General features: G+C 47.5%; 1 protein-coding gene across 1 annotated transcript in view; it reads left to right on the forward strand.

The window, feature by feature from the left end:
- Positions 1–7: 7 nt before the first annotated feature.
- Positions 8–22,761, forward strand: part of ONECUT2 (one cut homeobox 2) — a gene marked incomplete at its 5' end in the record, with an annotated part of 41,643 nt that continues 18,889 nt past the window's right edge. Inside the window, one exon of the mRNA XM_004379259.2 lies at positions 8–923. Within this exon, the coding sequence (XP_004379316.2) occupies positions 8–923 (916 nt within the window). The remainder of the gene's footprint in view (positions 924–22,761) is intronic.

Genomic DNA, 22,761 nt, shown 5'->3' on the forward strand with positions numbered 1-22,761 from the left:
GCGCTCGGCTATGGTCACCAGCATGGCTTCGATCCTGGACGGCGGCGACTACCGGCCTGAGCTCTCCATCCCGCTGCACCACGCCATGAGCATGTCCTGCGACTCGTCCCCGCCCGGCATGGGCATGAGCAACACCTACACCACGCTGACGCCGCTCCAGCCGCTGCCGCCCATCTCCACAGTGTCCGACAAGTTCCACCACCCGCACCCGCACCACCATCCGCACCACCACCATCACCACCACCACCAGCGCCTGTCGGGCAACGTCAGCGGCAGCTTCACCCTCATGCGCGACGAGCGCGGGCTCCCGGCCATGAACAACCTCTACAGCCCCTACAAGGAGATGCCCGGCATGGGCCAGAGCTTGTCCCCGCTGGCCGCCACGCCGCTGGGCAACGGGCTGGGTGGCCTGCACAACGCGCAGCAGAGCCTGCCCAACTATGGGCCGCCAGGTCACGACAAAATGCTCAGCCCCAACTTCGACGCGCACCACACTGCCATGCTGACCCGCGGCGAGCAGCACCTGTCCCGCGGCCTGGGCACCCCGCCCGCGGCCATGATGTCGCACCTCAACGGCCTGCACCACCCCGGCCACGCTCAGTCCCATGGGCCAGTGCTTGCGCCCAGCCGTGAGCGGCCGCCGTCGTCTTCGTCGGGCTCGCAGGTGGCCACGTCGGGCCAGCTGGAAGAGATCAACACCAAGGAGGTGGCCCAGCGCATCACCGCCGAGCTGAAGCGCTACAGCATCCCGCAGGCCATCTTCGCGCAGAGGGTGCTGTGCCGGTCTCAGGGGACTCTCTCCGACCTGCTCCGGAACCCCAAACCGTGGAGTAAACTCAAATCTGGCAGGGAGACCTTCCGCAGGATGTGGAAGTGGCTGCAGGAGCCCGAGTTCCAGCGCATGTCCGCCTTACGCCTGGCAGGTAAGCCTGGCGGTCTCGGAGACCAGGCTGCTGGGGAGAGGGCTCGCGGTACTGGTGGCTGGGTCAGTGCGCCCAGCCGCTTCTCTTGGTTCTCTCCACCTCTGCCCTGTATACTTCCTCTTTCTTTTCCTCTTTATTTCTTCTTTTTTTTTTCTTTTTCCATTTTCTCTTCTCTCTTTTCTTCTTTTTTCTTCTCTTCCTCTGCGTCCCTGAGGTTTCGTTGACCGACCCCCTACTCATTTCACTCGCCCTTCCCTCAATGTGCCAACGTTTGTCTTCTCTTTCCGACCTTCCTTAGTAATGGAAGGTGGGGCGGGGGTGCGCGTTGTCCGCTAGGAGCCCTCTTTCCAGGACTCATGGAGACAGGGACAGCCTTTATTTCTAAGCCCTGTGCACTTGAACCTTTTTTTAGACAATACGGTTTCGTTTTCCAGGCTCCTAGTCTACATATGAAGACAGTTGAGGGATTTTGCTCTTTAGAAGTGAAAAACACCGCTCCCACTCTCCAACCCACCACATCAGGCAAACTTCTTTGGTCAGAGGCAGGAGCCATAGTCTTGCCCCGCACGAGAACGGGCGACTAGAACACAACAGCGCTCCCCGAGCCCGTCTCCGGCCTTGTATCGGCGCGGGGACTTTCTGCCCGGGCTTGACCGAAAGCGCGGGGTCGGGCAAGAGCCGGTGCCCCTGCTCACGCCGAGGGAAGGGTGCAAGGAAGAAGACTGGGACTGCCACCTTCACTGGCTTTGGGAGGACGGGAGAAGAGAGACAGAGTGGAGAGTGCCCAGCGTACTTCGCCGGCCTCTTTTGCCCGGCTCCCAGCGTTTGCTAGGATTTGCCGAGGTTTGCCGGGGCTCCGAAAGAGGTTAGGCGCTCGCGGAAGAGGTGCGGAGCAATTAAGATGCAGGTTAGTTAATGCATCTCCGCCGCGGGCTGCAAGCTCCGCCTTTGCATTAAGCAGGCGCTGATTGTGCGCGTAGCGCGGCAGCGGGGAGGGCTGGCGGCCCGCGGGAGGGGACCAGTGGACGCGCCGATTACATTGTTCTGGAGCCGGCTCAGCTCTTTGTGCCTCCTCTAGTGGCCAAGCCGCGAGGTACAGCCCTCTATTGTTCTTGGAGCACGGAAATCTGTGTGGGCTGCGGGTGCAGGAGCAAGAGGGAAAGACCCAGAAGTGCCTGCGACTGGCAAGCAGTTGCGCGCTTTTATGCGTACAGACCCTGCGCGGCGCGCGTGGCGACTGCGCTGACCCCAGGACCCAGCCGCGGGCTCAAAGGGGCGAAGTGTCCATTCCCTACCCGCACCCTCCCCCCACCGCCAAGGACACACAATACCCTACTGCAGGCCCAGATGGGTCGCTTCTTTGGGGCTGGGGCGATCTCTCGGGATCGGTGGGCGATCTGGGGGATAATTCGTGGTGGCAGTGATTTGCATAGACGTTGATATGGGGACGCGCGCGGTTCTGAACCAGCCGAGCACAGCGCGCCTCCCAAGGGGCCACGACAGGTTCCCACTCCGCCTTTCCACCGCTGTCCTCGCACAGCTGAGTCTGGCTTGTGGGATGCACACTAGGACGCCCGACGGGGCTGGAGCTGTGACAGGGGCTTGGGGAGGGGGGGTTCCCTCTCTCACAGCCTCCGCCTTTCCCCGCTGTTGCAGGAATCCAGTCTCCAGCCAGTAATCGCCCGCAGTATTGATCCGAGAAGGTAAAAACAAAACAAAACCTCTTTCACCAAAGCGCTTCCGCCGGATTACTGGGCTCTGAACGCTTTTGTGTGGATTTGGAAATCTTCATTCTTTCTCCTTTAGCTTACTGTTCATCTTCTCCCTCCATTTTCTCTGATTTGCTCTTAGTTTTTGGCAAAGATTAAGCAGTAAGTAGAGGATAGCAGTGAAAACTAAACTGGGTGCCTACTGGTCATTCTGAACAATGGGTACCCCTTTGTCTTAGGCCCCCAGTAAAAGCTCCCAGCCCCTCTCGGAGGAGCTCTAGCACTAGCTGGCTTCCTGGGCACAGGGGACCAAAAGGAACCTGGCAGTTGGTCTTGTGGGTACAGTTAAAAGGAATATGACAGCTCTTCTACTTCGGCCCAACTCAGAGCGCTGCCGCCCCCTCACGCCTGTCTTGCAAAGGACAGAGCTTTTAAAAGCAGTGCCTTCTGCCTGTGTAGGTTTGAAAGTGATGTGGAAAGAAAGTAATGCTTTACCTTTTAGAGCCATCAGCCTTTACAACAGCCCCAAGCATTACTGGGATGAGGAAGAGTGTGGCATCCCAGGAGTCCCTCACCCCAACACACCCGGGGAGTCCCTGGGCAGGCCTCAGAGAGCTGGGTCCAAGCTGTGTTTCTAAGAGTGCTGAAGCTGCCTCAGCAGGAGAGGGAAAGCTTCCTCCAGGGAATGGGAAATTCCTGCTGAGAACCCCGCTTTGCTCAAGCATTCAAATGTGTGTCTGTTTTATTACCCCGGGTTGAAAAGGGACAAGAGCTTTAGCCTTTTTATCTGGCCATTTTATCAGCAACTACAAGTGTGTTGAGTGGTTATTATTACATAGGAGGCTTTTCAGTTTGGGGTCAGTAGATCAGTCTCTTCAGACACTGACACAGAAGCTGGGGCTGGTAAGTAGGTATTATGTGCTCAGGAGCGCTAGGGGACAGGAGCAAATGGAGAAGAAAAGCGAGGCCTTCCCTTCTAGGAGTATCGATCGAAATCCCCGCTGGGCTGGCGCTGAGGGCCCACGCTGTTCGGCCCCGGGGGTTAAACAAGCCGCCGGATCCTCCGACTCCAGCCCCGCGCCTCAGAGAGACAGGCCGTGCCCCCATTCCCCCCAGACCTGGCCTCTTTTCTCTCTTCGTCTCCTTTGAACTTCCCTTTCTTGTCCTCATGTGGGCCCCTCTGAGTGCTTCCGGAGGCTCAATCAGCAGGGGCTTGCCGCACCTCAGAACTAAGATGTCCGGTTTGGGCTAGCACCGCAAACCTCCCTGTAAGTGAACTCCAATGTGTCAAGATAAAAGTAGGTCCTTTCTCTCTTCCATCACCGCGTCGCCACAGCTTTCCTTCCTGACGGCTTCGGGGTGTCTACAGCCCAAGGCGGTATTTTCAAACGGAAGGGAGAAACTCAAATGGTCCCGGCAGATGTTGGTGAAAATAGACTCCAAGTTCATGACTTAGATCAGAAAGGGTGGCGTGAGCAGGAAGTGGTTGCAACTGGACCCAATGGGGCCTCCTGGGTGGTCCCCAAAGCTGTCCCCCGCAGTACGGTAAGGACAGTGACGACAAATTCCCACGGTTTCCAGCACACTTTTGGGCTTTGAGCCCAAGAGGCCTCTGAACCAAGCACAAAGGGGTATTGAGAGAACGCAGGCCAGAATCTGGATTGGCGCCTCCGCGGAGGAAAATCGAATCCTCGGTGGCCGGGGTGGTCTCCTCCAAGCCAGCAAGACCCAGCGGAGCCCCCCCGACTATGTTCCTGCCAAGGATCAGGCGTCCCGTAAGTTGGGAGCCCCCAGGCCCGCAGTGCACAGACGCACGCCCTCGTCCAGACAGCAGCTCCCAGCCGCCAGTCTGGGCTCTTAACCAACCTGCCAAGATGTCGCCTGGATCACCTGACGCCCGTAGCGGCGAGACTTGGCCGGGGCAGTCTTGCAGCGAGTCCTGCCAGGGTACCACGTCTGTGTGTCTCCTGCGGTGCGGGGGACATCCTCAGGCTCCTGGGGCGGAACAGCACCTCCGAGGGGCGGGATCGGACCTCTTTCGCAGTGCCCGCGTCCGCTCCCTCCCGCAGCTCCGGCTTGCGGCTCACAGGCCAGCCCACCTGTCCCCCCACCCCACACCCCCAAGGCTCAGTTCCGGATCCGAGCCCGAGGGGCAGAACGCCACCGCAACCCGCGCCGGCACAGAGCAGGCGATATTTTCGCTTGCTAGCTGGTCGGATTAATAATTGAAAATCTTTGTACTGTCCGTGCTTGGTCGAATCCCTGGCGCCTCCAGAACACCTTCCTATTACGCCTTCAGGTGGGCGGGAGCAGACCACTGAGGAGCCGAGCGGGAGCCGGCGCCCTAGCCGCCAGGCGCCCTAGACACGAGAGGCTGCGCATTTATTTTTATTTCAGGCTTTCCACCGTGTGGTTATGTCACTTTCTCAAACAAATGTGTATATGGAGGGAGATCGATGCTGATAATGTTTAGAAGATTAAAAGAGCATTAATGCTGGCAACAATAACGTAAACGTGTGGACCCAGATTTCATTGATCTGGAACCTGATCCCACGCGTTTCCAGTAAGCCCGACGGCGCGCTCTTCCCAGCAGAGCTCTTGCCAGCGTCCCCGCTCTCCGTGCTCCCTCCGCTGCCCCAGCTCGGGCACCAGCTTAAAAGTCCCGGGACTGCTTCTTCTCCCGGGCCCGGCCTGCCATTCCTCCCCAGTGCTTCCTCCCCCTCCGGTGACTCCCTGCCATCTCCCTGGTCCCGCGCGCTCCCTCTGCACCCCCGGCCACTGGGTCTCCGGGTGGCTCAGTCCCATGAGGAGCTGAGCAGCGAATCCACCTAGTTAGTTTTCTTGTCCTCACCACTTCACCCCCTCCTTGTCCCGCACACGGTCCACCAGACCCCAGGGAAACTTCTCTCTTTAAAACCCGCCCAGGAAAGCCCTGATGATTTCGAAATTCAGTCTCCCTCCGGTTATAGGCTAACGATCAAGTCCAAGTTTGGAAATGACGTCGCTGAAGCCTCCAGCTAAGAGTTCGGCCTCCGGAACTGTGAATCCCCTCCGGTGGCTGCTGTATTTGTACTGAAAGTCCCCCTCACAGAATTTCTATGCAGTTGCATTAGTTGGACAATTAAACGCGGCCCCGTGGACAAAGAAAGGAGTGGCCGGCTCTTCTCTGGGCTAATGGGCCAACCAGGGAAGAATCTTGTTTTCCTACCCTGGCTGGGGAGGAAAGGAAGGAAACCGGACTGGGGAGCATCCCTCCACCCCTTCCCATCAGCCGGAGAAAACCTTCTCTGTTCGTGGTCTGCCCGGGACTCAGATCCAGCCCAGACAGGGAAGGTTTCCTCTGAGAAGTCTGCATGGACTTGAAAAAACTTTTAAGCTTTCCTTCCCACCTGTGGGGGCCACCACCACCCCCCTTCCAACCGCTAACCCCCCCCCCCCCAAAATGGTGGCTTGTTCATCACAGAAGGAACACTAAGGTGAATTTCAACTAGAAAGAATGAAAGAGCTGCGGCAGGAGTACAGGAGGAATGAGAACTAAATTGCTCTGATTTTTTTGAAATTATAAATTCTCTGGTTAGAGAAAGCTAAGCTTTTCCTTCAAGAGAAAGTCCCAGTCTGGAAGGAAAGGAGTGTTTTCTTTTCTTCTCCAAGAACACTGCAGAAAAAGGAGGAAGGAAAGGGGAAAGAAAAAGAAATCTAGCATTCTTCTGCTTTATGGTGTGGCCATGGGTAAGTAAGTATTTCTCTTCTCCCCAGAGATGGGGCATCATCATCCCACAGCTACTCTCCTTAAAGAAATGTGCCTTGACACACTGCCTGTGTTCCTACTTGAAACTTGCCCTCACCCTCTCCTAAAACCAAATGAGCTGGGTCAGGTGATCAGATACAGAAACTAAGAAGGGCGGGTAGTTTCCTTCTGGTCTGGAAGACTGCTGGCCCTCTCCCCACAGGCTCCTAGGCTCTGGGAGGGTGAGTGGGCCTTTGGAGGATGGGGTCTTAGACTGTCCCTGACCCCCATCTTAGAATCCTAAGAGAGGGTAGATGCCTGACAGATGATGGGTGTGGGTAGAGGGTGAACTATTTCCCCCAGCTCCTCTGTGTCCCTCCTGGGCCCCAGCAGCTGCCCCATTTTCCTCTTGAGGAAGATCTGCCCATAGGCAACAGGGTCTTGAACCAGTTTTTGCTTCTCGAGCTCCAGGCGTGAGCTCTGAAGGAAGCGGAGAGAGCCTGTCTCTGGTGATGTCTACTAACCAAGACTTCATTTCAGGGTCATCTCTTGATATGGGTGAGGGCCCCCAGGTTTGCTTGCCTTTGTATACCTGTTTCTCAAAGAAGACCAGAGGAAGGGGGGTTGAGGAGTTCTCAGGAAGAAAGTACTGGGCCTCACCACCACACCACACCACATCACACCACACCACACCACTGCTCTGACTGGAGTTGGCAGAGGCTGTCTTCAAGAAAAGTGATATCATGTAGGAGGATTCTTGGAGAAATGAAAACCTCAAAGAAGAAGCAGAGATTGAGTTTCTGGGTTCTGGCTGAAGGAAAGGAAGTGAGGAGGGAATAAAGAGAAATTACTGCCTGGATAAACAGCACTCAGGAGAGAGTGAGGATTCGGCACCCTGGGTCTCAAACCTCATCTTCAGACTCTCTGGGCCACGCTCACCATTTAACCAGTTGGCCCCTAGTCGACTCCAATTCATGGTGACCTCATGTGTGTCAGAGTAGAACTGTGCTCCATAGGGTTTTCAATGGCTGATTTTTCAGAAGTAGATCACCAGGCCTTTCTTCCGAGGTGCCTCTGGGTGAACTTGAACCTCCAGTCTTTCATTTAGCAGTGGAGCACCTTAACTGTTTGCACCACCCAGGGACTCCCTGACCCTCTTTAAAAAAATCAAACCAGTTGCTGTCAAGTTGATTCTGACTCATGACAGCCCCATGTGTTGCAGAGTAGAACTGTACTCCATAGGGTTTTCAAGGCTGTGACCTTCAGAAACAGATCTCCAGGCCTTTCTTCTGAGGCACTCTGAGTGGATTTGAACTGCCAACCTGTCAGTTAGCAGTCAAGTGTTTAACTGCGCCACACAGGGACTCCTTGTGTTGTGTGCCTTCAAGTCGATTCCGGATCATAGCAGGTAGAACCGCCCCATAGGATTTCCTAGGCTATAATCTTTATGGAAACAGATCACCAGGTCTTTTCTCCCATGGAGTTGCTGCTGGGTTTGAACCACAAACTTTTCGATTAGCAGCCAAGCACTTAACCATTGCACCACCGTGGGACTTCGTACCAAAAAAAAAAAATAACCCATTGCCATGGAGTCAGTTCTGACTCATAGTGACCCTATAGGACAGAGTAGAATTGCCCCATACAGTTTCCAAGGAGCCGCTGGTGGATTCAAACTGCTGACCTTTTAATTAGCAGTTGTATCTCTTAACCACTGCACCACCAGGGAGGAGCCCTTATTTTTCCTGACCTCGGCGGAAGTTGCTTCCTCCAGGGGGATAACTTTTCTTGGTGGCAGAGTCCATTATGAGGAAACTCAGAGGGTCTTTTATGATGTCAAATGTAGAGCCTGCTCGGGGTGGCTAGTCTCATGGACCCATCAGTCATCCAGTCTTTTCTCCCAACCGACTTCAGTGCCTTTGGGAAAGGCTTTTTGATTTCCAAGTCTCATTCAAGGCAGAGCCTGGAAAATGGGCATAGGTTTGTGTAGGGGCAATTAGGGAGCAGGTAGGGAAGCTGATCCAATAACCTGGCATGGTGGAAATGGCTAGGGCTTGGAGGCAGGCTGTGGTCCATGTGGATACAGATACTCCCACTTGGGGAGCAGGATTCCTACAAGCTGTGGGCATTTGTTATGAAAAATGCCCCACCTGCCTCGTCCCAGAGGGAAGGGAGGCTCTGCATTCCACTTTGGCGCCTCTCTCGCCATTTGAGGACCCATTACTCTTCTGTAGAAAGCAGACTTTGTTTGGGTTGGAAGCACACCTCCACCGTAATTTAATCAGCATTGGACTTTGGCTCCTGTAATCAAATATACATATACTTTCTCCTGCAGGAAGAAAAATAATTTCTCTGTAACTGGTATTGACTTGAAGTCATGTAATCTCTGGAAAGCATCACATTTTTAAAGGGAAAGGTAAAATTAAGGGGGAAAAGAACCCACAGTGGTAGTGGTTTGCCTTGTCATTGCTAAGAAGAGCCAGTTACCACCTAAGAAAGGGCAGAAGGAGCACTCCTAGAGCTCAAATACTCGTGCTGCACCAGTTGTCAATATTTCACTCCAGCTTCCTTAGGTCAGTCAGCCTTCCAGATCCATAAGAATAAGAAACTAGGGTGACTGGCTGACCGGATCCTAGGAATGTAAGCTTCATTTTTATGTTGGGTAGACATCTTTGGAAGAATCTATTTTACATTTCATTTTTCTACCCTCTTTGGAGAAGCCACAAGCAGCAGCAGCAGCTCCTTGAGTTCCAGCAGGATGTAAGTGGTCAGCAATCCTCTTCTTTAAGGGTGATTGGTAGCCATTGCCAGCTTGCTGCCTTTTCTACCCCCAAGACCTTGGGCACAAAGCTCTGCCCTAGAGTGTCCCCCTGGAGCAAGCTTGAATTCTCCACCCCCAGGGCGAGGCTCTGGGCTTTGCCTAAATTGAGTCTGTTAGGGAATCTGTTGTAAACACAGATCCATTGATTTGCATTTGTTAGAGAGTAAAGTTAAACCAGTGAAATGAGAAGCCCTTACCCTTTTATGCAGGGCCAGGGAAACCTTTCATATTGATCCTATTGATCCAACCTTTCCCTTTAAGGAAACCACATAGTTAAAGACCCTCGTTCAATAGATTTACCCTTCGCGCTTGTGATATTCCTTTAAATGTTCTCATCTAGGATAGCTGGGCATTAAGCCCACACTCCAAACCAAACAAAAATGAAAAGGGAGTGGGAGGGGAGGGGTCAGGAGGCAGAATTGTGGGAAGTGAAATTAAATCAAACCTAAATGTGTAATGACTGGGTTGGGGATGTTTTCCCATTCTTCTAAGATGGCTTGTAGGGGTAAGGGCAAAATAGAGGCAGTTAGCACTTTTCTTTTTCCCACAGAAGAAAATCTGTTTATAAGTATAGAGTTGCAGTATCTCAGGAACATCATTTTCTACTATAAAATTATTTCAATATAGCCATTAGCTTGGTTCATTTAGGTTGGTTCACTTAAAAGCTGTAATACTCCCACAACAACAATTTTGGTTCATTTGTAGCAAATCAGGAATAGAATTGTCCCGAGGAATGCAATATTTCGGACTCTGTATATAAGCATGGATGCCAAAGTTGCTCCTGAAGAGAGGAAACTTGGAGTTATGTGTTCCGATGGAAGTGGCTAGAAATGAGCCTGAGAGTAAGGTATAACTTTTCTTATAGAGCAGTGTAGATGGAATCCAAAAAAAGAAAAATGTTGCCATCAAGTTGATTCTGACTCATAGCAACTCTATAGGCCAGAGTAGAACTGCCCCATAGGGTTTCCAAGGAGCAGCTGGTGAATTCAAACTGCCAGCCTTGTGGTTAGCAGCCAAGCTCTTAACCACTGTGCCACCAGGGCTCCATAGGTGGAATAGGAATTGCTAAATATTGTTCAGTATCCCTCTTGCTTACAGATATGAAAATGCAAGTCCTCTTTGTCTCCAGAACTGTTGGCAAAATCCATTTCATTTCTTCCCTGACCTTTTTTGCTCTGTAAATAACATCAATTTGTGATTTTTTTCCAACATGGTACATGAGCTATTCCTAATTGGCTATCTCTTGGGTTGTTTTCGGACATTCATGTTTGTTTTATGTGATTGAAAAATATTAATGATTCCTTAGGTGAGCTAATGTATTTATCTGCAGAGTGAGTTCAAAGGGCAGAGTTCAGCTATGGTTCAGGCTAATTGAACAGGAAGCAGGGAGCTTTCCAGGCTGTGCTGAACAAGAGACCAAAAAAAAAGAAAAGAAAACCCCACTGCCATCGAGTCAATTCTAGCATTTCCAAGGCTGTGATCTTTAGGGAAGCAGACTGCCACATCTTTCTCCCATGGAATGGCTGGTGAGTTCAAACCACCGACCTTTTGGCTGGCAGCCAAGCGCTTTAACCACTGTACCACCAGGGCTCCCTGAACAAGGGACCAGTCCCTTAAAATATCCCACTCAGCAAACATGCTATTTCTCCAGTCTCATCCTGGAGTCTGATGTAAGAGGCTCAAATCAACTTGGATTGCCTGTTTAAAAATCCAAAGCCAAGCACAGCAACTGCAACAAAACCCTTGAGTCCCCCTCGGGGAAGAAGAGTTTTCTCATTGGCTAATTGCTTTATTGGTAGCACTGACCTGCAGAGCAGCTGCAGGGGCCTGGATGAAGGCTTAGGCCTTGGAATAATGTGCTCCATTAGAACAGGGCAAGGCATTTTTTTGTTTACTCAATTGGAGCTCCCTGCAAAGTGCCATTAACCCCAGCCCAACTGCATGTGTGCTGCAAAAGCCAAAGGTCACACCCATCAGGCTGGAGGAGCAGCCAGTCTGCCCTGGCGGGAGGGAGGAGACATCCTGCTGGCATTGCCCCTCCCAAGGCTTGGCCTGAGGGCCCCCTCCAGGGCTTTGACCAAAGCAAGCAGTTGCACAACTTGTTTACATTTCCCTATTGCTGAATCATGTTATTGATGATTAAACAATTTTGATCTGAGACCCATCAATCACAACCAGAAAGAACACCCTCCCACCGACCCTCTCTTCTTCTGTTTATGTTCCCTTCATCACAGTGCATTACAGTAAATAGAATTATGCAAACGGTGCTTTAACAGGAATAGAGTCTGGACGATTGCTTGGATCAAGAGGAAGACAGACCTGCAAACATGACTAGGGCTTTGTTTGGCAGAAGGAAGGTTGGAGGTGGAGCTGGGGAGGGCAGTCAAGGTTTCCACCTCAAGTTACAGTGCCACCTGCCGGGAGTCTTGTGACTGCAGTAAGCCCAGCACCTCTACAAGGCCCAAGGCCCTTACTTGACCCTGTTCTTAGTATCTGTGTCCCCATTTCCCACCCTCCAGACCACCACCCATGCAAACACAGCTTCTTATGCATCTCTTAAGAGGCTTCTTTCCCTAGTCCTTTAGGGCTCTAACCTCTGCCTCTTCTAATTCATTGCCAAGGAGAAATCAACCATTCTGCCATGATGGGTGAAGTGATTCTCCTACCCCACACATTGAGGTAATAGTATCCTGCTTAATTGAAAGTGCTTTGGGGAGGAGAGGCAAGTAAAGAAAAGGTATATATCTGTGGGAGAGAAGAGAAATGGTTATGTGAATAAAAATGATTCAGTTGATGGACCAGTGAGGGCTGTGCCAACTCTAAGGTGCTCTGCAAAGGTAAAATATTGTCCAAAGGAGGAGGGTGAGAATTAGTATCAGCAGGGAGCACATCAAGAAGGAGATATGCCAAATCAGCAAGCCAGAGGTGGGCTCTGTGAAACCCTCTGGGAAGAGAAAAATTGAGCCAGCCGTTTTGCTATTGCAAAGACAGCCAATGAGCTAGACCTGGAGCCAAACTGTGGAACTGGCTGTAGCTCTGCGGGCGGCAGCTGTTTCCAGACTCGCCTCACATGATCCCAACCCGGAGCCCCAGGAGGCCCGAGCACCTAGTGGGTGGGTTGCTGCCTCCAAAACCAGGCGAGGGGTTCAGGACCACGAACAGCGCCACGCGGTGCTGCCACGGCTGCCTCTTGAGCCAGTTTCCAACTCAGCCCAGAGAAGGGAGAGGGGCCTTCTGTCGGGTTTAAACCCGTGGGCCAGACCCTGACAAGTGGACTCACGATCTCTAGACTTTGGCACCGCGGACTGCGCAGGGCCTGAGATTTTCTTCTCTCACCTGGTAGCTTCTTGGTTTTCATATGTGAAGTCAGAGATAATAAAGGGAGAGGAGGCCGCGGCGGGTGAGAGGACAAAAGATGCTAAACGACCATTCCCTTCCAAGAGGAAGAGCATTACCTCTTTTGGGGCAGAGAGATTGAGCTTTTTATTCATGCTGCTGCCTGCTGCAGGCACTGCCTGCCAATCTTAACACGGTATTTCAGATTTAGGATTTCCTTTCAAGGTTTATGGCATACACAAATGGCTTTGTTTCCCCACCTTCATACTCCTGATTTTTGAAAACATGATTTTCATGATGTTAAACAATGTCCTCACATTCTATCAGCAATATTGCTGCAGGGAAACTCAACTCTGGGACATCACTGCCTCCGATAAATTTGGAAACGGGGTTTGATTTCTTGAGCATCATTAGTGATGGGACTCTTCTTGGGAATAATCTTGCCAGGGCTGCTGCTTCTCCTACAAAGGGCAGGGGGTGTTGAGTCACTTCCTTCAGGCCACACAATGGAGTCATATGGCCCTGGCCAGGGTAAGAGCTGACAGGAGGCGCTGACCCCTGACTCGGGCCTTTTTCAGTCAGTTGCTCTGCTTTATTTGTGTTTTTATTTCAGAGAAAAGGGGCAGGTGGGTCCTTTTGGTCAATGATTGGGCAAAACTCACATTTCTTTGGGTTTCTACTGAAATGGCTCTTGACTTTCCAAAGCTAATTAAAATGTAAAACTTTTGCTTTATTTCAAGGAACTTTAGTTCAGGCCTAATTTAGTGCTAAAGTGGTTCTCAGGGAGGTGGAGCATAGGACCAGACAAGTGTGCCCCCTTTTAAAAGAAAGTCAAGGGTATGATAAATGAGATTTTCTTCCCTGTGACAATTCCAAGTGGCTCTTGTGTGAAAGAAGGGAAAACCCAGCCCAAAACAAAACAATTAAGGCAGAGCATTTGAACTCAATGTTAAAAAAAAAAAAATGTTTTTTTCCTGTGTCTCAATGCCTAAAATTTTGCTCTAAAAATGAGCAGGAACATGCCTGAATCAGAGCTAAGAACTGGTTTTAACTCTATTTGATAAGCACTGATTAAGGCAATTTCTTCAAGCTGTGTGATCTTTAAATTTGCAGACATGCATTTCTCGCTAGTTGTTGGGTTACACTGTCAAAATCTTTTCCAGGAAAACATGGGTTTGATAGTATGCATAGCCTTAAAAAAAAAAAAACCTATTTTATATGCATCATTGCATCTTATTAAAATAAGGCCATACACTCTGCAAGAGTTTGTACTGAATGCATTTCCTTTCCAGTGAACCTCAGTGTGGTTTTGAAAACATGTCTTGACAGGATTGCAACGTAAACAGGACCTTTTCTGTAGTCTTCTTTGACTCTAAAACACTAAAAAGACATGTGGAGTAAAATAACTTTAAGCATTTCTGATCCAGTGCCAGCATCCCAAGACTAAAGGATTTAGAGAAACTCTTTTTTGGATGCATTTATATCCTAATGTATACCAGAGTTCACTTCAGTTCATGTGCAAGACGCCAGAGTGAATTCTTTATAGAAGAGGGCACTCTCGATATCTAACCCGTCCCATCCTTTCCTTCCTTCTTCTAGAAAGAAAGAGACAGTCTTCCTGTTGAAGGCTGATCTTGTTCTGGGCCCCTATCTCTCGTGCTTTCTCAGGATCCTGTCCTGTCCTGTGATTATCACCTTCTCCTCTCCATTGGCTTCTTCCCATCAGCATTTTTGTGCCTCAACCCTTTATCTTTTTTAAAAAAATGCTCCCCCAACACCTATTCTAGCTTTTCTTTCATATGTCACTGTTTCTGCCCACGGTACTCCCCTCAAATTAGTAGATGACATTTGAAAAAGAATCTTCAGTGTTGGTACATCACTTGGAGCTGTATTTCATATTTCACAATGTCAAGTGCTCAGCAGTGTCGTTTTCCTCCAAGGCTGAGATACTAGAGTTGAGTGTGAATTTTAAAGGGAATCTCAAAAGGAGATTAAGTCTTATCTAAAGCTTCAGATTAACACCAGTGGGCAAGGGATGTGGAATGAGGATCACTAGACACTAAAATTGGGACCCATTTTATCAGTTGGGGCTAGTCCTCCAGGGTAACCCCCTCCAGTCAGGCAGTTCTCCTTGCTATTCCACTTACACAGTGTCCTCTTTGCCACGTCTGTGTCTTTGCATACTCTGTTCCGCCCCCCTGGAATGCCTTATCTCATCTCTCTCCAAATCCTCCTCTTCCTTGTGGCCACTTCAGATTTTCCTTCTTCTCTGAAATCTTTCCAGCTGACTCTAGTTCACTCTCTTCTTTCCCTTTCCAAACCTCTGGTTGCAATCATCCGTACCAAACTAACAGCTTCTTAGCTCTGGTCTTACAATGCTGTCTAGATCCTTTCTGTGTCTCCCTTTCCTATGGCCATAGAGGGGAGATATCGTTTCTTTTGGTTCATCTTTGTGCCTCCGACATCCCCTGGTCCATGACTAAACCCATAGTAGGCATTTTTCCAAGTGAGTCATTTGATCAACTCCTGACTATCTTTGTACAATACCCTAATTTCAGTCACTCTGGGGAGAATAGGTTGCATATGTATTGTTTATACCTGACATTTTTTTCTAGCCTCTCCTCTTTAAAAAGAGGTATTCTTTTCTATATATGGTTTGGTTATTGACAGAGATATTTGCTTACATAATCAAAAAAAGATTTCTATGTTAACCTGAAATGAGACAGAAGCTTAATATGTAGGCAGTAGTGTTCGCAGTGGTGTAGTTAATAACAAAGGTTCTTTTGCTTCCATGAAAAGCTGAAAATGTTGCTGAAACCACATCAGCAAATCAGAGGGACTGCTCCCCCCTTTTAAGACATTTTAATTATCAGTAAACTAAATTTACATTTAAATAGCCATTACTCGATATACTGCAAATTCTTAGATTGTTATTGACTTAAATTTACTTGAAAAGAAAAAAGAGATGCGCATTTTCATTTTTTTTGTTTATCCTCTTTTTCTTTCTCATGTCCTCATCTTTTGGAAAACATATGTAAATAAGTTACTTGAGGCCTTTGATTTCCAATAGTTCAAAAAAAATTTAGGAATGTACATAGTTCTTCCTACACTGTACTGAAATAAGTAGTTAAGAGTGGGAGAAAATGTTAACTAGTTTTTTTCTCCATTGATTTTACTGGATTTTTAAAGATTACAGTGAATAAATCTTCCTTTGCCATTACAATATCCATATGGTGTTAGTTGAGAACAGATTTTATTATTGTCTCAACTTTAGTGGGAAACTTAAATTAAGATAGTTTATTTGCATAGACTGTCTACGTGGAAATTATATACATATTGCCTTGCAAGATTTTATCTTCTTTTGACATTCATATTACATGAGAAACAAGCTATGAAGACCAAGCATAGAGGAACAGAATTGAGTGTTAAAGTTAAAACATTCAGGACTCTTTTTTTTCCTGATGCCTTTAATAGGATGCATTGCTGAGCTGCATGATAATTAGGTATGCATGGTAAGCAACTGGCTTAAGTGTCTGTCATCTGTGTGCCCTGCATAGCCAAACCAATTTCCTTCCACACAGGCCGAGGCAGTAGGGTTGGACAAAACTGGAAGCAGCTTTGAAGCCTCTCTGAAGGGCCTTAGACCTTCAGCTAGGGGAATTCTAGAGGCCACCCTCTTTTCTGACTCAGATACCCAAGCCTGGACATCACTGGCACCAAAAGCCACACGTTCTCCTAGTTTCTTCCTCTGGTCTGCTTGGTGGCTCAGCCTCCTCCTCTGCTATCCTTCCAAAGGAATCAGGGGGAACCAGGAGGAGTTGGTACTGCTGGCCTCACCCCTTCCTGACCAGTTCTCCATCTAGAGCCTGGGACTCAGACTTCCATAGGCAGATAGCTAGTCTTCTCTACTAGATCATAGCAAGCAGGGACCCTGAGCTTTGCTCCCCTTCATCTTCCCTTTAGCCCTAGCACAGTGCATAGCACATAGTAACTAGTAAAAACAAAAATAGCTGCGATTTAGTCAATTCTGACTCACGGTGAACATACAGTTTGCGCTCAATGAATATTGTTGTCAGGCGCCATCTAGTCAATTTTCCACTCAAAGCGACCCTATAGGACAGAGTAGAACTGCCCCATAGGGTTTCCTAGGAAGAGTCCTGGTGGTGCAGTGGTTACGTGTTCGGCAGCTAACCCCTAAGGTTGGCAGCTCTCCGCGGGTGAAAGATGCGACAAATCTTCCGTAAAGATTTACAGCCTTGGAAACCCTATGGAGCAATTCTACTCTTTCCTGTAGGGTTGCTATGAGTCCAAATTGACTTGACGGCAATGGGTTTGGTGTTTTGTTTTTTAAATCTTTACGGAAGCAGATCACCAAGTTTTTCTCCCTCGGAGCCACTGGGTTTCGAACCACCAACTTTTTGGTTCTCAGCTGAGTACTTAACCGTTGTGCCTCACCTCTTGTGCCCAAAAAGGAGGCATAAACAGTCTGAGAGACTTCCAGCCCCACCAGATGATTGCATGTAGCTTGGTATGTGTTTTAAAGTAAGATTTCATTTTAAACATTCCTTTTTTTTTTTTTTTAGCTGAAATAACCAACAAACATCTGAGGAAGGAAAGTCCAAGTCTGTTGCCTACAGAAATTGTTACCCAATTCAGAGCTCATTATTCTCTGTCTGCAAAATCCAGACAGCACAATCACTTTGCTTAGGGTTTGACAACAAATATAGAAGTAATTTGGATGTAATGTAAAAAAAAAATCAAAGTATTTACTTATTTGTGACTCTAACAATGTTTAGACTTTTGTTGTTGTTCTTTTTCTTGAACCTGAGCTTCTAGCTCTGGGTCATGCTTTTTTTCTTTTTCAAATCATAAGCAGGGTTAGAAATACTTGACAGTTTTGTCTTGATGCTTAATGTGGGATGTTAAGGCTTGCCTTCCATTAGTAAGTATGCCCCAGATAATGTGTTTATTTGCATCTTCCTTCTTCTCTCCCTGTCACCTAATGGTGTGGTACGCAGAGGGCTACTTGAGCTGATTTATATGGATCTCAGTTGCTCTCATTTGTGCATACTTAATTCAGAGAGGTGATCACATTGATTTCTGGGCCCTACTTTTCAAGAGATTATACTAACGTAGATATCTAAGCTGCTCTAACTACATTTTCTGAAAAGGAAAACATTTTAAACCTTTGGAAGCAATTTTGACGGACATTTCATTGTGTTCCATGTTACTTACATAATTAAATTTCCTTCACATGGAGATCTGCTTAAAATTAAATTGAGAAATATTTTTGAGTTCCATTGGGCAGATAACTTTGTTTAGCTGGATTTGTTCTGCGTACATATGAAATGGCATCCTGTGAATCAATACTCATTGCTAACGCTTCCCATGGCTGTGAAGAAATGACACCCTTAGCAGGTAGATATGTTGTTGTTGTTGTGTGCCATTGAGTGTATTCCCACTCATAGTGACCCTACAGGATAGAGTAGAACTGCCTCATGGGGTTTCATAGGCTGTAATCTTTATGGGAGCAGATCACCAGGTCTTTTCTCCTGTGGAGCCGCTGATGGGTCCAGTTAGCAGCTAAGCGCTTAACCATTGCACCAACAGAGCTCCTTACCAAGCTGTCCCTGGTTACTGAACTTGTTTACTCAGTAATTCCAAAAAATCCTTGTGTTTATGCCTGTGCATGGGCAGGCTGATTTATTCAGATACTTACCATTGTGAACAAAATTTGTAACTGCTTTCATGGATTAGCTAGAGTTCTGGGACTCCTTCTTACAAACTCACAGTGCAGCTCAGGGCAGCTCGCTTCCTGGGGGACATACAGAAGTCTTACTTGCATAGCCCAGGGGGTTCAATGCCACCTTGGGTTTGAATGCAACAAATAGGGAGAGTTGCCAGAGGACTCATTCTCTAATGAAGAGGTATGATTCCCGGTGTTTTGTGTCTTTGGAAGCAAGACACAGGAGCAAGGCCTTGTCTCTCAGCCCTACCCACCCTGCTACTCAGGACAAGGAGAAGAGACCCTCTTCATCTTTTATCCTGAATCTTCTTGAGACTTGAAGCGCTTACTGAGGAACATCAAAGACTACAGCCTTCAGTATGGATTGTACTTCAACCTAAAGAAAACAAAAATCCTTACAGCTAGATCAATAAGCAACATCATGATAAATGAAGAAAAGATTTGAAGTTGTCAAGGATTTCATTTTACTTGGATCAACAATCAGCGTCCATGGAAGCAGCAGTCAAGAAATCAAACGACGTATTGCATTGGGCAGCTCTGCTGCAAAAGACCTCTTTAAAGTGTTAAAGCAAAGATGGCACTTTGAGGACTAAAGTGCGCCTGACCCAAGCCATGGTATTTTCAATTGCCTCATACACATGTAAAAGCTGGACAATAAATAAGGAAGACTAGAGAATTGATGCATTTGAATTATGGTGTTGGTGAAAAATAGTGAATATACCATGGATTGCCAGAAGAATGAACAAATCTGTCTTGGAAAAAGTACAGCCAGAATGCTTCCAAGGATGGTGAGACCTTGTCTCACATACTTTGGACATGTTATCAGGAGGGACCAATCTCTGGAGAAAGACATCATGTTTCATAAAGTAGAGGGTCAATGAAAAAGAGAAAGACCCTCAAAGAAATGAATTGACAAAGCAGCTGCAACAATGGGCTCAAACATACCTGCTGTTGTGAGGATGGCACAGGACAGGGTTACGTTTCATTCTGCTGTACATAGGGTAGCTTTGAGTTGGAACAATAACTCCTTGAGACAGCCATTCCATTCCATTCTATGGAAAGGGAATCTGTGATAACAGCTGTAATTGGAGATTTGTCAGTCCTTAGATATAGCTTTCATATTTAAAAAAAAAATTTCTTTTTGAAAAACTACCTTTTGCAAGTTTTTAATTAGCCTTTGAACATTTCAAAATTCATTAGAATATTCAAGATCTGTGGAGGTCTTTAGGGTTTATCGTGTTTATCTCTGTGCCTCAAACAGTAGTAGATGCATCGTAAGGTTAATGTGAGGCTTAAATGAGCTAATGCATGTAGATGATTAGAATGACTAGTATATCGTGAGCACTTGATCCTTTAGCAGCTGTGACTATCATTATTATTACTATTATAACCTTCTCTGTATATCAGCAGGAGATGTGGCCTGAGTAACCAGCTCCCATAGTTTTTATCTATTAAGAGTATTATTTGGTATTGTTGTTAAGAGTATGAGCTTTAGAGTCCAAAGTCCCAGTTTGTGTCCTAGCTATAGCACTTCTTAGCTATGGCATCTCAGGCAAGGTATTAACCTTGAGAGCCTCAGTTCCCTTCTCTGTAGAATGGGGATAAAGTTGGTGCCAACACGATCTAGTTGGTGTGCAGATTAAATGAGATAACACAAAGTACGTAGCACCGCACCTGGCATATTTGCCTCTTATTTCCTCGATACTACAGATGACACCTTGTTAATATATGGGTGCCTCTATCTTCAGCATAATTTGCATGTCATTTTCACAGATGGTATTTCTGATGAGAGAGATTACCAGACTCCAAACTCATCACTGGATGTGCTCTTTTCAAACTGGTCAAACATGCAGCAGTACTATTTGCTCCACTCTCACCTCCCTACCCCCAATGACCTTTTGTTGTGGTTAGCTGCCATGGAGTGGGCCCCTGACTCGTGGCGACCTCATGCACAACAGAACAAAACACTGCCCGTTCCTGTGCCATCCCCATGATCAGTTGCCGATTGGACCATTGTGATTCATAGAGTTTTCATTGGCTGATTTTTAGAAGTAGATTGCCAGGCCTTACCTCGTAGTCCATCTTAGTCTGGAAGTTCTATTGACACCTGTTCAGTATCATAGCAACACACAAGTCTCTACTGACACATGAGGTGCATTGGCTAGAAATCGCACCTGGGTCTCTTGTATGGAAGGCAAGAATTCTACCAATTCTGCGGTTGAACCACACTGCCTTATAGTGACCTTTTAAGACTCCCTTAATAATGATGGGAGCCCTGGTGGCACAGTGCTTAAGAGCTTGCCTGCTAAACAAAAGGTTGGCAGTTAGAATCCATCAGCTGCTCCTTGGAAACCCTATGAGGCAGTTCTTCTCTGTCCTATAGGATCACTATGAGTCAGATTCGACTTGATGGCAACAGGTTTTAATAATTATGAGCATAACATAGAACATAGACGTCTGCATGCACACAGTAGGTCCTGACTGTATCCTTACTAACTTACATTAGGATAAAGTCCATTTTGAAAGTGTGGTTCTTATTGAACAAAAAGTTCTACATGTAATAGGATTTTACATGTAAAAATTGCAGCTGAGCCAACAAGGCTCAACTCACCTATCTCTGTAATGACTGCAGGTTTGGGGGTCTTATCAGAAAGTTATTTTCTTAGACACCCAGGTGGTTATAAGGCTAAAGGGGCTCAGGAGAGTGGTTCTCTTTAACATCTTTTTTAGTTTCCCTATATCTGGGTCCTACCCCTTTATCGTGTTTCCCATGTTCATTTATTGTGCACTCACCTGGGTTCTCACCTGACTCCCCAAAGGGCTCCTGTTTTGGTTCACACTGACTTCCTTATTCCCAAATCCAGAGACGTCAACAAGAAAACAAAGGAAGAAAAAGAAAAGGAAAAAAAAACCAACCCACAGACACCCAACTTTTGCTCTTCCTGAAATAGCTACTTATTTCCGAAGATTTTGAAGCCACGGACCCTTTAATTCTAAGCATGCAAGTCTATTTAAACAGTTTCTGGTCTCCTTCCCCGACCCCAAATTACTCCCAAGCATTAATTGTCCTAGTGGTTTCATGGCCACATTATTTCATATTCGTTAGTGTTTCATGAAAATTATAACGCTAATTACAGTGGCTTCCATTTAATTGACTTTGTGATTCATTACTCTCTCCCCTCTTGGTGTTCTGCATGTGGTCATCTTTGGAGAATGCATCCAAGGGGTAATTGCAGCTCTGTTGCCTGAGTGATGGCCTAATGCCATTAGTTTTGATCCACAGGCGTTTCTTGGCAGGTCTGACAGGGGTCTGGTTACAGCTGTACCCTCATCCCTTCCCTTTGGATGCATGGAGAGGGGGAAGCCTGCAGTGAGGACTGGTCCTTAGGAAGGAGGCCAGGGCAGCACAAGGGAGGGAGCACCTTAGAGAAAAAGGAGCAAGAGGGAAGGGAGCTTCTTGGTGGGATGTAAGCCTAACTTTAACCTCTTATAGACCCTTGGGTGCTGAGACAGTTAACACTCTTGGCTGCTAACTGAAAGGTTGGCAGTTTGAGTCCACCCAGAGGTACCTCAGAAGAAAGGCCTGGCAATCCGCTTCTGAAAAATTAGCTGTTGAAAACCCTATAAAGCGTAGTTTACTCTGACACACATGGCGTCGCCATGAGTTGGAGTCAACTCGATGGCAACTGGTTGTGGTAGAGCCTGGGGTAAGGACAGTGCAATAGTGACAAGATAAATCTTCCCTGAGAACTAATATGTAGGAGAGAGTGAGGAAAGCAAGTTCCTTAACTTTCAGCAGATGTGAGGCCAGGCACTGAACTAGACCTTGGAAGCCTCTCTCCTTCTCTGGCATCCAATTCTTTTAGTTATAAGTTTACTTTTCATTCTAGTGTAATGCTTGCACAATTAAAAATAATTGAAAAATATAAAAAAATGGAAAAACAAAAATATTCTGCCAGTCAAAGACAACAACATAATCCTTTGCTTTCATTAAAATTATTTTTAGTTACTTAAGTAATGCATTAAAACATTCTCCTTGTCCTTGGTGAGTAGCATCTGGGGTCTTAAAAGCTTGTGAGCAGCCATCTAAGACACTCCGCTGGTCTCACCCCCTTCAAGAGCAAGGGAAAGTGAAGAAAACAAGATATAAGGGAAAGATTAGTCCAGAGGACTAATGGACCACAACTACGACGGCCTCCACCAGACTGAGTCCAGTACAACTAGATAGTGCCCGGCTACCACCACTGACTGCTCTGGCAGGGATCACAACAGAGGGTCCCAGACAGAGCTGGAGAAAAATGTAGAACAAAATTCTAACTCACAAAAAACATCAGACTTGCTGGCCTGACAGAGACTGGAGAAACCCCAAGAGTATGGCCCCCGGACACCCTTTTAGCTCAGTAATGAAGTCACTCCCGAGGTTCATCCTTCAGCCAAAGATTAGACAGGCCCATAAAACAAAATGGGCAAGGACTAGACGGCAGGAGGAGACAGGAAAGCTG

The sequence above is a fragment of the Trichechus manatus genome, unplaced genomic scaffold, assembly GCF_000243295.1.
Source record: "Trichechus manatus latirostris isolate Lorelei unplaced genomic scaffold, TriManLat1.0 scaffold00063, whole genome shotgun sequence".
Classification (NCBI taxonomy): domain Eukaryota; kingdom Metazoa; phylum Chordata; class Mammalia; order Sirenia; family Trichechidae; genus Trichechus; species Trichechus manatus.